The sequence below is a fragment of the Thunnus thynnus genome, chromosome 21 (assembly GCF_963924715.1).
Source record: "Thunnus thynnus chromosome 21, fThuThy2.1, whole genome shotgun sequence".
In the NCBI taxonomy this organism is placed as follows: domain Eukaryota; kingdom Metazoa; phylum Chordata; class Actinopteri; order Scombriformes; family Scombridae; genus Thunnus; species Thunnus thynnus.
The window spans coordinates 18,455,957-18,472,499 of NC_089537.1; the positions used below are offsets into that span (position 1 = coordinate 18,455,957).

Sequence of the window (16,543 nt, forward strand, 5' to 3'; positions counted from 1 at the left end):
CACAATTGAATAGGGACAAAACGAATCTTGGTCTTCTATCACTCTCTTGACTGTTTTTTTATTTAAAGTGCCTTGAACTAATGTCACCCTTACATTACTTTTATAGAACTAAGATTACATTAATTCTAGGGTGAGTTTTTCCCAAGTATTTCCATCGAAAGTTTGTTTGTTTCAAGAGGAGTTTCAAGGGACCAAACAAAGCTAAATATAGTGAATATTCGACTTAATTTCACCAAGTGGCCAAAAACACAACTCCAGATGAATGCTAATGCTGAGTCTGCTGTATGTGTAAATCAGTTGTTAATCTCCATTCATCAAAAGGTAATGTCGCAATTAGTCTATACAGCTTGTTGTGCTGCCCCCAAATGCCTAAAATTAATCAATGCTGCTTTAAATGTAAATAAACAAATGTCTTTGTAAGATATTCATGTTGTTAATACTTATCACTTTCCAAAAACAAGGTCTTGATTACTCAGTATAATCCACATACCTCATGGTCAACCGGTTTAATTTGGAACTATTTACTACTGAATGTAGAAAACTGAAAAGTTTCTCTTAAATGTCCGATATCACCTAGTCACGATTAGCTTTTAATGTAAAGGAGGATCCTGAGAACAGTCTTTAAATCCCTAAAACAAATCACTACTTAAAGTTTTTATTAGTCAGTGAAAAGTTTTGTTACCCATGGTAGTCGAAATGCAGCCTTAGAGGCACAAAGAAAATACATCAAAGAAACAAAACACAAGAAAGTATGTTTTGGGGAATAACAGTGAAACCTCGCAATATTTGGATAACAATAGAAAAAATTTAAGATATTGAACTCTGATTTGAACAAAATTTAATCAGTAGTTTCAGTACTAAGATATTGGAGCTTCAAAATCTTATATTTGTTGAGCTCTAATAAGTATAAATAGGTGTGTGCAGGGACCGTAAACATAGTAATAACTTATCATTATTTGAAACACTGATTAATTTTTTAGGCTGAGGGCACTAACACTTGGCAAAACTCTGTACTCAAGTTTATACAAGATTTAGTTTTATTTGCTGTTGTAAAGGGAACTATACAAGTTATCAGAATATGATCAAATGCTGAAAATTTCATATGAATTTTGTCAATATTGTCACCCAACAGTTTGTCTTCTCCAGTCTTCTTTTCTCAAATCTGTTACAATAAACTAACAACAACATGTAACTGTGACCTTATGTGACCTGAACAGGTCGGTGTTTCTATCACAACAACATCCTCTCCTTGTTGTTCTGTCAGGTTAGGACACCACAGTCACCAGTTACGTTAGCACTCCGCTACAAGGTCATTCACTTTCCTGTCAGAGAGCTCTGCTGATAAAAGGAATGACTGATGGTTCATCTCTGTCTGTCACACAGTTATTACTGCTGAAGGTCAAACTGCTGAGACCCTTTTATAACCAATCCTATAGCTTCTGTCTTCCCGGAGGCTCAGTGGTTAGCACTGTTGCCTCATAGCAAGAAGGTTCTGGGTTTGAACCCTGGCCATCCCAGGTCTTATCTGTGTGAAGTTTGCATGTTCTCCCTGTGTTTGTGTGGGTTTCTGCTGGGTGCTCCGGTTTCCTACCACAATCAAAGACATGTATGTTAGGGTTAATATTCCAAAGGCACAGGCAAAAAGAACTGGTGTTGGTTCCCGGGTGCTGCACTGCGGCTGCCCACTGCTCCTAGTGTATAGGATGGGTCAAATGCAGAGGACAAATTTCTTTTCAATGTATGTGAGTGCTGAGAAATGATAAAGAGATATTAAATTTTTAGGGAGCTATTTCACACAACAACTAATGGAAAATCCCTACCTATATGGTGGTATCCTTCTCAGCCAAAGAGAAAATAGACTTCCTCAAGAAAGAGGAGAGGAGGAGACAAATGGCAACATCCTCCTAGTAGCAGGAAGAATACACTTGTGCAAACAATGTGTTTAAGGCTATCAATCACCTGATTTTGTTTGTTTGGCATGCCTCATTTGATTACTGTAATGATATTAAGGTCTCACAACTAATTTAACAATGATAACGTTGGGTTCTCGTGTTCCTTGAAGCATTTTTCAGATCAGCTCCTGACATTCACTTAAATTCTGCCTCTACTTGTCTCTCTGAAAAGGTTTTTTATTCATCTATAGCAGAGTAACAATATTCCTTAAAAGCGAGCCCTCCTTCAGCTGTCTACCTCACTGACTTCAGTCTGATAATCTCAGTCATTGTTTGAGGAGCTGTGAATTCCCCTGGATCTGAGAGGAGAAAGAATACCAATTTGACCTCTACTCTAAAATAAGGTATCTGTTCTGTTCCTTGCTTCCTGGCTTCAGACCCGCTTAGATGTCATCTGCATTGCAGCAATGCAAACAAAACATTTCCTTTGGAAGGTTGTGTTCTCATTGATCTAGCTTGCCTCAGTTGTTTTTCTGCAGATGGAGAACACAGGGGGCGGTGTGGCTTAAATATCCAAGAACTCTTGATCTTCAAAGTATCTTTAAGGAGCAGAGAAGCAGGTCAGGGTTTTATTCATGAAGGCTGTGTGTTGTTCAGATGAAAATGAGCTTCAAATTTATTCAGACATTCAGGGCTTTGCTTGATGTTCTCAGCCTTCACTGTGGTTGCATGTACCACAACACAGCACTATAGCAACTGAGACATTGTACTGCTGTAAATACTGTGAAGCTGTTTTTAATGATTTGTCCAAGTTTTTTGACATAGTAGACCATATCAGCTTGGTAAATAAACTCTGCAATATCGGTTCATTTAGCAAGTTGTAAACTGTCTACCTGTCAGCTAGAGCTCAATGTGTTCAGTTTGCTCGTCCTCTTCCTCCTTCTTCCCTGTATTAAAGGGTGCACCCCAGGGTTCCTTACTAGGGCCATTAATATTTTCCATATATGTAATTAATCTTTGTGATAACATATCTAATTGTTATTTTATTCTGATGATATTGTTATGTATTAGCTTTACAAACCCTTGTATTCCTGCAATTTGCCTTTGATGTTACTCAGTCCTGTTTAACTTAAATTAGTGCCGAAAGTCCCAAATCATGCTATTTTCCAATGGCAAAGAGTTACCAGCTAACCTTCCCAAACTCTCAATTGCCCAAGGAGTTGAAGTTATTGAAAAGTATTTAGGATTACTGATCAGAACTTTTCATTTAAATCACATAGAGCTGCAACAATTATTTGATTAGTCAATTGAAAGGAAATTCATTTAATTAATTAATTAATTAAATAGCAACTTTTTGCTATTTTTATAATTGATTCATTGTCTAAGTCATTGTTCAACCAAAAATACCAAGTATTTGATGGTTCCAAGTTCTTAAATGTGATAATTTTCTGCTTTTGTTGGTGTTACATTATGATGAATTAAATATTTGGGGGTTTTGGACTATTTGGACAAAACAACATATCATCACTTTGTGCTCTAGAATACTGTGATGGGCAGTTTTCACTATTTTATTCTGTTTTATACAATATATATACACAATTGATCATTATAAATCTCTCCATGGGCAGGTTCGTCCTTACCTGTGTACATACATGTGTAGAAATCAAAATAAATATGGCCTGCATGCTCACAATGTTCTACAGTGAGAATGCATACAATGTCGGTTCCCCGAGTTAGATGAAAAATCTTTTTAAGCATACTGTCCCTATCTTCTTGAAGAATGTACAGAAGGGGAAATTGTCAGAGCAAATTACTGCTGGTGAATTCAAGTGTGTAAGTTTCAAAGGATACAGAAAATTACACCATTCGTCAACATGTTTGGTTCAAGATTTAATGTTTTTCCTTGTTTATGTTGATACCTGTTTATACATCTTTACAGGATATTTGCATTAGATTCTTGTCATTTTTTGTTGTTCCTGTAGTAAACAACATGAAAACAACATTATCTGTCAGTAAAGAATAATTAATAGACTATCTGTGTTTTCTGATGTTCAGGAAGCCAACGTGCAGTCAGTTCTCTCTCCCTTACCTTCCTCTCTTCCTCACTGTTTCTCACCAACTGTATATCCACCCTCCTCTCTCTTTTTTCATCTTTCTGTCCATCTGCTTGTAAAAACCCCAGCTGACTTTGCTCAGTGGCTTCAGTCTTTCTATCTGTGTAGAAAGACAGTGATAGAAGACCACAGATGGTCCAGCAGGAAAAGAAAGACACAGAAGGCCATCTGAGTTATTTTTCTTTTTAATTTTTTATTGCTGTAGGCAGAGATACACAGACAGACAAGTCTTTCATATCCTGTTTGGAACACAATATTCCATCTTTCCATGTGTTTAAACTAACAAAACATTCGGAAGTGTAATCAGATTAAACATGTTGCTGCAAAAGTGCAGTGCAAACTTTCCTCCCTAATTAGATTTTACCGTTATTACTAACCCGCCTCTGAATTGCTCACCATAACTCACTGCCTTCCTGTCCCGATGATGATGACGAGACAGGCAGAGGTTGTTAAACAAGCTCTACCACTTCTGCCTGTGCTTCAAATCTATTTGGACAGTGCTGGCAATTCATCTACTTTCTTTCATCTTCTATTTCCTCTCATCTATATTTATCTTGCCAGCCTACAAGGCACAGGATGACAGCTTGCCAACTGGTACTTGGCTGTCACACTCTCAGCTCACGTGTGACACTTACAAACACCTTGATTTAATTCTCTGTTTCTTTAAAGTTGCTCAGCTTGGCCTGCATAATTTACAAATCTAATGTTGTTTTAATGCAGAGATAAGGTTACGCTTCAGCTGACTCAACATTTCTATTTGAGTGCAGAAGGGTTGTTGGTTGTTCCTCCTTATCCACTCATAAAACTGAAAAGTGTGGGCAGTGATGGCATTACAACTATTTAACAATTATTGCTAGGTTCTAGTACCATGCTCCAGTGGATCTTTGTGGATTTCATATAGAGGCTTCTCATTGCAGCCTGTTAGTGTTTTGCTAATATTAAACTCCCACATGCAGAGAATCTAATGAGTATTCTGCAGTATGGCTAATACCCTCCTTTATATGTCAAGAAACAAAATGAGACTTAATTATGCTGGTTTTAATATGTCTGTGTTTTCAGCCTGTGCGTCAGTTATTGCTCTATAAATAGCAGGTTTAGTTTATTTTCACAGTAAAATCTCCTTTTGACAAGACAAGAGCTATGCACAATTTTATGCAAAGACTTGAATTACATAAGCAGTAAAATGTTAATTTGCCTGCATGATACTCTGCTTGCACTATGATGTTTAAACCAGTTTCTCTTTTGAAAATTATAATTGATCTGATGATATCATGAAGAGCTGGGCTTGATCCATGACCAGCTCCATAGTGGGCAAGAAGGGCTTCATTAGCATGACTGTCAGTGTGTGGGTGTGTGTGTGTGTGTGTATGTGTGTGTGTGTGTGTGTGTGTGTGTGTGTGTGTGTGTGTGTGTGTGTGTGTGTGTGTGTGTGCATGTGTGTGTGTGTGTGTGTGTGTGTGTGTGTGTGTGTGTGTGTGTGTGTGAGAGAGACTTGTCAGCTAGACCCAACCAGTTGTTTCTCAGCAACAGCAGTCACAGACCTTTGAACCTCAGTGAAGAGGAACCTGACTGATAAATGGTATGAAAATAGTCAAGTGGCTTTAGCTGTGGTTCTCAAACTTTCACGTCAAGGACCCCTAAGCTGAAACAAATTAGACCACGGACCCCCAGTTGATAAGATTTTTGCTGTAAGATGATTTATTACAGAAAGTGTATGAAACCTGTGACCAAAATAGTCATACATCCTGCCATTGTGTTAATTATGGATGAAATTATAGTGAAAATAAATTATTCTTCTTTTTGCTGGGGACCCCCTGGAATGCCCTCAAAGACTCCTGCAGGTCCCCAGACCTCACTTTGAGAACCACTGGGCTAGATGACTGAACAAATAAGAAAGCATCCATCCGCATTTGACTGATGAGAGAATTAACAATTCAGCTGTCTATAGTACTCAGTGATTAAATTGATGAGAGGCTGTGAATTAATTAATGCCAAATGAATTACCTATTAAATATTTAATTTTCTGAAAACTGAAAATACCACATGAAGACAGTCACAGCTCATTTCAAAACTAGTTTTCACATAGAGCTACAGCAAATGGGCACTCATGGTTTCAGTAAACTGAAAAGACATTGCTACAACTCAAAGCCTATAATGTTTCTGATAGCAGAGGCAGCTACAGATAAATTGCATTGCTGCTATTCATCCTCACAGTAGAGGAAAGGTAAAAGGTGCTGCTGGAAGGTTGATAATCACAATTTGCTGATGATACGCTACTGTTACGCTTAAGGTTTAGGAGCTCTGCTTTTCTGGACCAGATAAACAGATACTGTACACATTTACATGCTGTATGCACTTTAAAGCTACACTACTCAGGATTTTCTATGTTAAATCATGCACATTTCCAGGTCTATATTTATATTCTGGGGCTCAACTGGAATATCTTTGCATCATTTACAGTTAAATAAAACTCTTATATTTATACTGGATCTTTATGCAGCCCATCACTTCAGCCTCAGTCTGAAACAGGCCATTTTAGCTCCTGTCTCTTTAAGGTCCCCCTTCTGATGAGACCACTCTATTGTGATTGGCTAGCTCAGGGGGCAATGTAAAAAAAACAGTAGTCAACTTTCACTTCTTTTTCTTGTTCTTTACTCGAAATAGAAATTTCTCAAATATATCTGTACATGTTCGAGCCAGAATCTGATCCAAAATATGCAAGTGGACAACACATACAACCCATAGAACAACTTTAGTGACAAAGGCTACGGAACGGACAGCTGTTTGTTGGCACTTGTGAACAATGTGATGTCATCATAAGGAGCAAGTAGAGGTAACATTGCAAACAAAGCATTCAGAGCACATTGAAGCCCTGGCTTTTGACTTGCAGGGAGCATTTTTACATATGTTCACCAAGTTTTGGACCTTTGACCATGTTTAACACACATATCTGGCATCATAACAGTACAGAAATAACAGAAATTCACAAAAGCATGATACATCCCCTTTAACTATGGATTAAATTACTATGTAATGTTAAAGGTGTCACTCGTAGTGACGAACCAACAGAGAATTATCACATTATCACTATCAGCTTTGCCCTATGGACCGCTTTCGCATCTTTCAGCTCATTGTTTCAACTTTACTGTTTACTGATTCACTCTTACCGTTTCCAAAATCAGCAGGCAGCTGTTTTCAAAGAGACAGCTCTGATAAACCCAGTGTACGCTAGCTGTCCAGTACCCAGCCACAAAGTTAGCGACTAGCTGGTCAAAATAGTGGAGAATTTAGCTGCTAAAAAGGCAGAGTTCGCAGCAACCAAAACAGAGCTAAAAGGAGAGTGGATATTGGACATAAATGTGTCAAGTGGCCACAAATACAACTCCAAATGAATGCAGTGTCGCTCTATGTCTGTTGGATGTTTAATAAGGGCATCTGTTTGCTAATACGCTCGCCATAAGAGCTTACATAATGCCAATGTGGTGTTTCCAGCTTGTTCTACTATCCAAAAAATCATTTAATGCTGCTTTAAACAGTTGGTTCAGTTCCCTGACCTTGTATTTTCTCTTTTATCTAAATCCAGAAAGGCTATTTATTTGGCAAACTGTTATACATCAGGATGAGAGACTCACCATAAGACCAAGCTGCTATAATTCATACTCTGGCATGAATCGGGGGAGTCAGAATCAGTCGTTTCAGACTTCCCCCCTGCTGTCACGTAGAGCTCATACTGAAGGGAATCCTGCTGCTAGATTGTTGTTACAAGTTATTTTCATCAGTTCCTCCATCCTGCTTGTGTTTATTCATAACTTAAAAGACAAACAGTTTTGTACCATAGCTTTTTAGAAGGGCTTTTTGTCAACAGCCTTTGAGAATCATATTTGAACATAATTCATTTATGTTAGTGAACTTGTTCTCTGGGAACAGGCAAAGTACTCCTTAGATGATTTTCATGGGGAAATGACAGAATTAGCCTACTATATAAAGAACATATAAGCCGAAGTAACATGTCACATAAAGTACAAGACTTGAATTGGTTAATCTAACTGTTAATCTGTTTGGTAATTTGGTCATGTACTTTATAGTGTGAGCATTAGTCAGTAATGCAAGACCAGTACATTATCAAAACATATTAATTAAAATAAATTAAATCAGTGATGAGAATCAAAGCCATTTAATCAACTACACTGGTTGTGTATGTGTGTACTGCCATTATTGGAAGATACTAATCACATTTTATCATTACTGTGATTATTATTAGCGGTTTCAATAAAGATGCTAATTCTCCAGCTTTTCCACCCTGTCACCTATAAAAAAACTGTAAGTAATAGGGTGCACTGAATGACCTTTCAGTGACTTAATATTGTAATGTACAAATCTGAAACATTTCATCCAAAATATCAGCAACGTCCTCCTTTCTATTCCAAAATTCTTACATGATCCAGTAACATTTTAGCAGCTGTTGCTCCCAGATAATAACCTGTAAAATGTCTAATCTTTTTTTTTTAATGTTGTTGGAAGCTCAGAGCTTGTGCTATTGTAAGTGGTTTATTATCAAAGAGTGCATATGGGATATTTGGTTTTGCAGGAGCTTATGTACTCGAGATGTATTGATGTTGGATGTTATACAGGAGATGTTATTTTTGGACTCGCTTGCATGAGGGAGAAATTAAATGCAAGAGGAGACCTGTGGGAACGGGAGGGCTGAAAGCCAAGTTTTGAAGCCAGAGATAGAGAACTTTACAATAGTGTAATTTTTAGGAGTGCTCTATAATTTTCCATAATATTTCACTTGCTGTATTGATTAGTAGACACAAAGGACATATTTTTTGTGCTGTGACTGCTCAGAGCATCTAAGAAATTGTGAGAAATGATTTTCTGTCTGTTTGTACGTCTTTACAAATCTCTAATTCTCTTTTGAAGAGAGGACAGGATTTAATACCTTGAGATAATCATTCAGGGGAAAAAATGAGAGTATGGATTTGACTGTGTGACCTGTCATGAGCTCGGGGATTCCTTGGCAGCGCCCTTAGCTGTCTCTCGATCCGGTCTAATAAAGCTAAGGGTGACTAGGCTGTCACCCTCAGAGTCCCTTTGTTCTGAAACAGCTTGTCTGAGGAGTCTGTCATCTTTTAAAGTATTGAATAGAAAAGCTTTTACTATTTATTTTCTTTTTTTGTTGAAACTCAACTCTGACACATATTCCTTAATTTCACATTCTTTATTTCAAGCTTTTGCCAAAACCAAGGTTTTCCAATGCTCCTGGGAAATGTAATTATTAGAAGGAGCAGAAGTCGATGAGGCAGGTTGAGGGAAAGTTGGGACACCAAAACATTAAATTACATCGCTGAACACTGAACATCAAAGACTGATGTCTAACAGTACTTGATGGAGGATTTTTCCTTTAAAGAATTAATCTAATCCAACTATATTTATAATTTGAGTGCTTTTTCCAATTCGCTGGTAAATTGCAGACTTTGTATCAGTGAAAAGAAAACTGCTTCTGACAACTTTTAGAGCCCTCTTCCTAACTAGGAAGATTGTTCCTTGCCTTTCAGAACTGTATTAACCTGAACTTTAAATGATGGAGTGTATAATGCTTTCTGAAAGGAAACTAATCATTTTCATTTAGTTCATCATTGCGGCTCCGCTTCGACCGGTTTGGAAGGTTGGACTATGCCATTCAACACCTCATTTGTTCTGTGCTTTTAAAATGTCTGTATTTTTTAAAATGTTTCAGACATACAGAGAAATAAATCAATTCAATTATTTTTATCATCCGGCATTTTACATCAGATCCAAAAATGAGTCCAAAATCTGAATGGAGGAGGGTGTGGCTGATTTGGTGGTCTGTAGAACTTTGTGGATTGGAGAAAACACTGACTGATGTTTTGAACTAAGGTTAAAGCAACAGTTTGACATATTTTCACTTATTCTCTTTCTCGCTTGGTTTTAAAAGCTGCATTACAGTAAAGTGATGTAATTTTCTGAACTCACCAGACAGTTCTAGCTGTTCTATTATTTGCTTTTACCCACTTAGTCAATATATCTGCATTAATGATGATTATTTATCAAAAATCTCTTTTTTGAAAGTACATCCCTACAATATTGTCATAATGTCAATATCATGGTATTTGGTCAAAAATATTGTGATATTTGATTTAGTCCATATCGCCTAGCCCTAGATGAAGCTACAGCCAGCAACCGGTACAGTGTGTTAATAAGTGAGTTTTAGATGTGCTGGTTGGTGGATTCTGTTCCCTGACAGAGTCAGGCTAGTTTAGCTAAGCTAAGTGGCTGCTGGTGGTACTTTCTTGCATTTCTTCTCATCCAACTCTTTGCAACAAAGCAAATGAGCATCCAAAATGTCATACTATTTATTAAAGGATCTGCAAACTTAACAATTTTCCAAAATCTTAAACAACATCAAACCCATCAAAGTACATCTGAAATCAAACCAGGCTAGAAACTACTCAAGTTATCATTCTAACTATAATATGTAAAGCCCCTCCACTCAAAAATATGTTTTTCTTCTTGTTCCTTCACTTGTTTGACCTTCGCTGTTCAGGATGATGTATGTGCAGAGTTTGGCACCAGAATGATGTTTTCAAATTCTTCAGCTGGAAGTGGAAAGTTTCTCTGTATTTAATGAAAATCTAATTTTAAGGGTTGGGCCTTACGAGCATGATTTTTGACAAATAGTTTTGAAGCCAATCAGATCCAATATTCAACTTACACAAGTGTGATGTGGAAACTTGAAGCTTCCAGTGCACAAACACTGAGAATTTACTTTACAGGGAAGTAGGAGACATCTTGTGTCCAGCAGTTAAACTTCAGAGATGAAATATATTTACATATTTTCAGATTCTGCAATTTTTAATGAGGGGTAAGGGGTAGATGTCATTTTAGGGATTTTAATGTGGTAATTATGTTTTTTTCTGGAAAAACCAGGTCAGAAACACATTAATGCTTCAAGCAGAGTATTTTTGTATGTCTTAATACGTGTCTGGAGGGGCTCTTTAAGATGAATACACTAGGTGAAAAATTTACATCACGTAACAAACTGTCCACTTCAAAACATCCAATAAGTCCAAACAGGGAAGTCTTTAAATATCGCAGGCTAACAGTTTTTGTCCTGCGGGGCATCTTCCAAACTGATTATCTGCTTTGTACGTGTGGCACTTCACAGGGAGATACACCTTTCCTGTGCAGCGGCATTTTAGCTTTGGTCATTCATAACACTCAGCTGCAGTAAAAATGAGCTGCCCTGTGTTTGAGTGTGGATCAGAGTACAGAGAAAGTGAATTAAATGTTTGTACGATGGATGCACTTTTGTATCGAGGAATATCACTAGGATACTTCACTTCACATGCTATTTTTCTCTTTCCCTTGCTTTCAGTATTTTCTTTTTCCTCTCAACTACTAGAGATACACTGAAAGAATGAAAAAAAAAGAAAAAAATGGAAACATAAAATTGAAAACACAGTGCATGTCACAAATAATGGATTTTCTAGATTTTTCACCCTCATTTCCATCATGATAATGCTCATACAAATGGATTATATACACAAAGACATGATTATCTCTCTTACCTCTGATGCATCAGCAATAATCTGCTGAAACCAATCAAAATAACATTCAGATCTGTGTGAATGTTGCGTCCCTTGGTTGTTGGCTGTCTGTGGTCTGAACACACAACAAGACTTCTTCAAGACCAAATGATTAGTTGTCAATATTGGCCCTGTAATGATAGAGGGCCGTGGTAATGTGCAAAAATAGGATCCACAGTTAAGAAAGCATCAGCATAGAACTGAACACCTCTGTGGGTTTTTTTCACTGTAGTACATTTTATCATCAACATGAGTATTATTTTCATGTTTTGTTCAGGGGAACAAAACAGTTGATATGGGTTATTATGTTAAGCATTATATTGGAATAATAGCACAAACTTTAAAATCCCTTTTCTAGGTTTATAAAACCTTCATGATTTAAAAATTCATGATACAAAGAGTAAATTGGCCTTATTTTCAGTTTGAGATGTCCTGTTAAATGTTTTATAGATGTCTAACATGCTCACAATGACAATGCTAACATGCTGATGTGTAGCAGGTCTAATGTTTACCATGATCACTATCTTAGTTTAACATGTTAGCATGCTCATTAGCACTAAACACAATGTGCAACTGAGGCTGATGGATATGAGATAAGTTTTGCAGCTATTTTATCATAAAGCAAAGTATTGAACAAACTGAAATGTCGACATGATGATGAAAAGTCAGAGGATCACCAAAGCTATTAAAATTCATTCTACGGGAAACCAAATTTCATGGGAAACAGCACATCTCATGGCGGTGCTAGGATGACAGGATAATATGGTAAAACTGCAGTACATGCTTTTTGCCTGCAGCTCCTCATCTAGCAGCTCACTGACTGTTCCTTCTTGTTCAATTTCTCCCTGTGATATTTAAAACTGATCCACTGCAAAATAAGCACTGAAAACATCACTTCTTGATTGCATGAAGTCACAGCAAATGTCATGCTTCACAATCGCTTTTGAACTCCACGAAAATTGACTGGTTGATGGCAATGACTAGGTGGAATAAATATGATCTGGGGTGTCTCCCACCTTAATCGCTCTGCCATTTTTTCCTCTGAAAATGCGGATACGAAGGCATTAGCGTTCAGTGAAATCATGAACATCAGGTCCATCATAAACAGAGCTGATACCCGTGATCATAACAACCCAGGGAGGGATTAGGGGATGATAAACTAGGAGGGTTAAAGGAGAGAAATGGAGCTGATGTGTGTATCAAAAAATGAAATGACTTGTTTTCTTACCAAATATATTCAGCTAGCAGTCCACTCTAACTGTCTTCCTTTATATGTTTCTTTGCAGTCAATGCCTGGATGATGGGAGGATTGTCAGGTAAGCATATCCATACATCATTCATCCTTTCTTTAACATAAAATATGATTACATTTGAATAATCTCGGTTGAAAACCGAGTCCTTGCTGCAGAAAAATATGAACAACAAAGAAAAATAAGATCCTTGAAGTGAAACATATTGAAAGTGGCATTTCCCGTGTTTCAAGAACAAAGTGGGTAGAAATCAAAATCATGATGGACAGTATGAAAAATATAAATCACAGCTCTATGACAGAACATAATTGGAAAAAGAAAAATGTCAAAATAATAAAAAACATGCAGCATACAGGCCATGAATAATGCAAGAATACAAGTAACGCAACCATGAACATCCATCTTTGTCCTCTTTCATATCAGTTACTTCACCGCATGAATGTTTATCAGAAGTCACGCACACAAAAAGCAGGACCCATAAATGCCCTACTTCTTCTTTTTGTCCTCTTCAGCCACCGACAGTTTCAACACAGAGCCCACTCTCCCCTGGCCCAAGACACCCTGCAACGAGTCCCGCCTGCAGTCGGAGGTGGAGTTTTGTGGTGAAGTCTTCAAGCAGGACATGGCTCTCATAGATCCACAGTACTGGTGTAACCTCACACATTTCATCAGGTACGACCATGTGTGGAGGTTTTTCACCGACAGCAGAATATTGGCTGTTTGCAGTTTAATTTAATCGACACTGACTTTAAAGGGATAGTTGGACATTTTACGCTTAATTTGCTTTCTTACCTTCAGACAGAGCCAGGCTAGCTGGTCTCCCCTGCTTCCAGTTTGTATGCTAAGCTAAGCTAACTGGCTCTATTTTCATATCTAACGGGCTGATTTGAGAGCGGTATCAATCTTATCTAACTCTGGGCGAGAAAACAAATAAGTACATTTCCCAAAATGTTGAACTACTTTAATAGTCACATAACTATACATTTGTCTGTATTAGAGGTAGCACACAACAGGCAGTAATTTCAACACACACACCCACACACATAGAATCAGTTCAGTAATTGCATTTTGATGGATTTATCACTGCTTAACTTGATTTAGTATATTTCCAAAATGGATTATCAGCCGCGACATACACTCCTACTCCTTCTTTATGTTCTTAAGGAGATTTCAGGGCGACATTGTGGGAATAGCTGTACCTATTTGCTTGTTTCTTAAAACAGATGCTGGTGTTCTTTGCTATAAAATGGTTTTCTAATCATTTGGATTTCAAAATTGGCGTTCAGCACAGAAAAGCATCCCTTCCCCCCTCAAAGCCCATAAATTCTCCTTGTTGGCCCAAAATGAAGCGTTGATGTTGAGCATGATGGGGAATCTCCTCCACACATAGGATGTGACAACTATTAAGAGTGAACTAAAAACTCTCCTTACATTAGTTGCCTAGCGCAGCGTTAATTTGACAATGATGGAAGAGCAAATAAGCTATCAGGAGACAACTCTGGAAGCAGTTTTTCCGAGTTACTACTGAGCAGAATTAGTCATTTTGTTTAAGAATCAGTGGAAGGCTGCGTAAGATAAAAGACATCTGGACACCGAAAAGCTATCCACATTTTTAAGCTCTTATCTTTATCACTACTCTTAAGTACTGTTGTCTTCCTGTCTGAGTGCTCTATATTTGTAGTATTAGTTAAGGAGTTGTCAATCCTGCACGGTTGCACTTTCTCACACACACTTGGATTGATAGAACGACTGTCTGTTATTCTACTCGGACTCCTGCAGCTGCTGTAATGACTGTGTGTGGGAGAACAGATGGAGGTTTGCTCCCCTAAACCAGAGCTGTTTCCAAGAAGCATCTGAGCCCCGACCACCCATCTGTATCTATCTTTATCTAGCTTTTCACCTCATTCCTTCCTCTCACCTTTGGCCTCTCACGTTCATCTTTTTTTCTGTAGAGCCAGTAGGAGAGGGAGAGCACTATGAGACTGGTTTCTTGCGCAATAACATACACATGGGAGATTAAGTCAACATCAAAATAATCATTTGAGTCACAGATTTACAGGAAAAAAGATTCTGGGAAGAAGAACCTTTAACTTCACCCATCAGTCATGTGCTCTCTTCTTTCGTTTTTCTTTTTAACAGAGATTCATGCTGCTTTCCAGCAACACAGTTTCACACAGTTTAAGATTAGCCACATCAAGAGTAACCTTGTCAACCCAACATGAGCCACATGAAGCCAGATTTTTGGCTTCAGGCATGATGATGGCCAGGGGAAACATCTGAGAGACCGATCAGTGCCTTAGACTTCCATTTATACAATAATCGACTGATCTATTGGTCAGCGGTGAGACCAATTCACTGTTTTACATTTTCAGTCCCGAGTCCTAAACATTTGGTTATATATACACACTCTAAAGAGTCTTACACAAGTCATACATTTTTTTCATCACTTTTAATGCAAAGAGTAAAAACAAAAAGTAAACATAACTAGAGCTGCAACGATAGTCATATTATTATTTGAAAGCTATTTTAATAACCACTTATTTCGTATATATTCCAAACAAAAACACTCTTGCTTCCAGCTTTTCAAATATGAGGATTTGCGGCTTTTCTCATTTTATATTGTTGTAATTAATGGATTAATTGAGAAAATACTGTGCAGATTATTGAAAATAATCCTTAGTTGCAGCTAGAGTAATGTTAGTAGTAATAAATTGATGTAGATCACGAATGTTTTATATGATTTGCATTTATTGCTTGTGGAAATATACAGGACAAAAAACACTTGGACAGCAAAAAACAAAATACTGTGGAGCAATTGTACAGGAAATGATGACATAGACAGTTTCTACAGAAAAAAAAGGAAGTGACAACAAGAGCTACTGTTAACAAGTTAACAAATAAAGTCATATAGTGTACATATGAGTGGGAATTTATAACTTCCTTTGACATAAGCGTCTTTTATTTCAAAGGGTATCAATGCAAGATGCTTAAGTCAGATGTCTACAGTATGTCCTTTCCCTCAGTCCCACTACATATACTGTATACTGTAGACAACGGGCACCTAAGATTAATTATGAATTCAAAATTTGACTCTGAATATGATAATCCAGCATATCAATTCTTTTAAGTCTCTGTTGAGCCCAACTCAACTCACAAGTCACTGCTGTAAAACTCTGTAATGTTGAGTTGCAGGTCTTTTTTTAATTGTTGTCAAGTCAGGTCTGAAATCATGAAATTTTGTGGCAGGATTCTGTTTGGAGGCCAAGTCATATGACGGGAGGGCAGTGCTCTGCCGGCTGCACTCTGTGTCATAACCTCATGGGATCTAATGAGTTTCACAAGAGGAAACAACTTCAGCCAGATGCAGGCAGTTTGGTTGTATGTTTCTGAACAGGCGTACAAATGTGGTCCAGTAGTGTCTCACTGTCATTGTAGGAAGCAAAGATGGTTCATTTCTCTTGTTCCCCTGCTACTTTCAGAAGAAACTGCTAAACACAGGATTGTCCTTCAAGACTATAAATAGTTAAGTGATCCTTTCAAGTGCTGGCTCACTTGTTTTCGTCTGTACCTGAAGTGCAGGATGGGTGGTGTAATGTCCGGACTCTGTTTTTCACATTCAGTTCATTTTACCAGCAATAGGTATTAAAAACTGAAGGATATGGAGAAGATATGAACAT

General features: G+C 37.6%; 1 protein-coding gene across 1 annotated transcript in view; it reads left to right on the forward strand.

Annotated features, from left to right (window-relative positions):
• Window positions 1-16,543, forward strand: part of LOC137173284 (receptor activity-modifying protein 3-like) — a 32,441-nt gene that overhangs the window by 8,183 nt on the left and 7,715 nt on the right. The window contains exons 2-3 of the mRNA XM_067578037.1: window positions 12,903-12,932; window positions 13,379-13,538. Coding sequence (XP_067434138.1) covers window positions 12,903-12,932; window positions 13,379-13,538 — 190 coding nt within the window. The remainder of the gene's footprint in view (window positions 1-12,902; window positions 12,933-13,378; window positions 13,539-16,543) is intronic.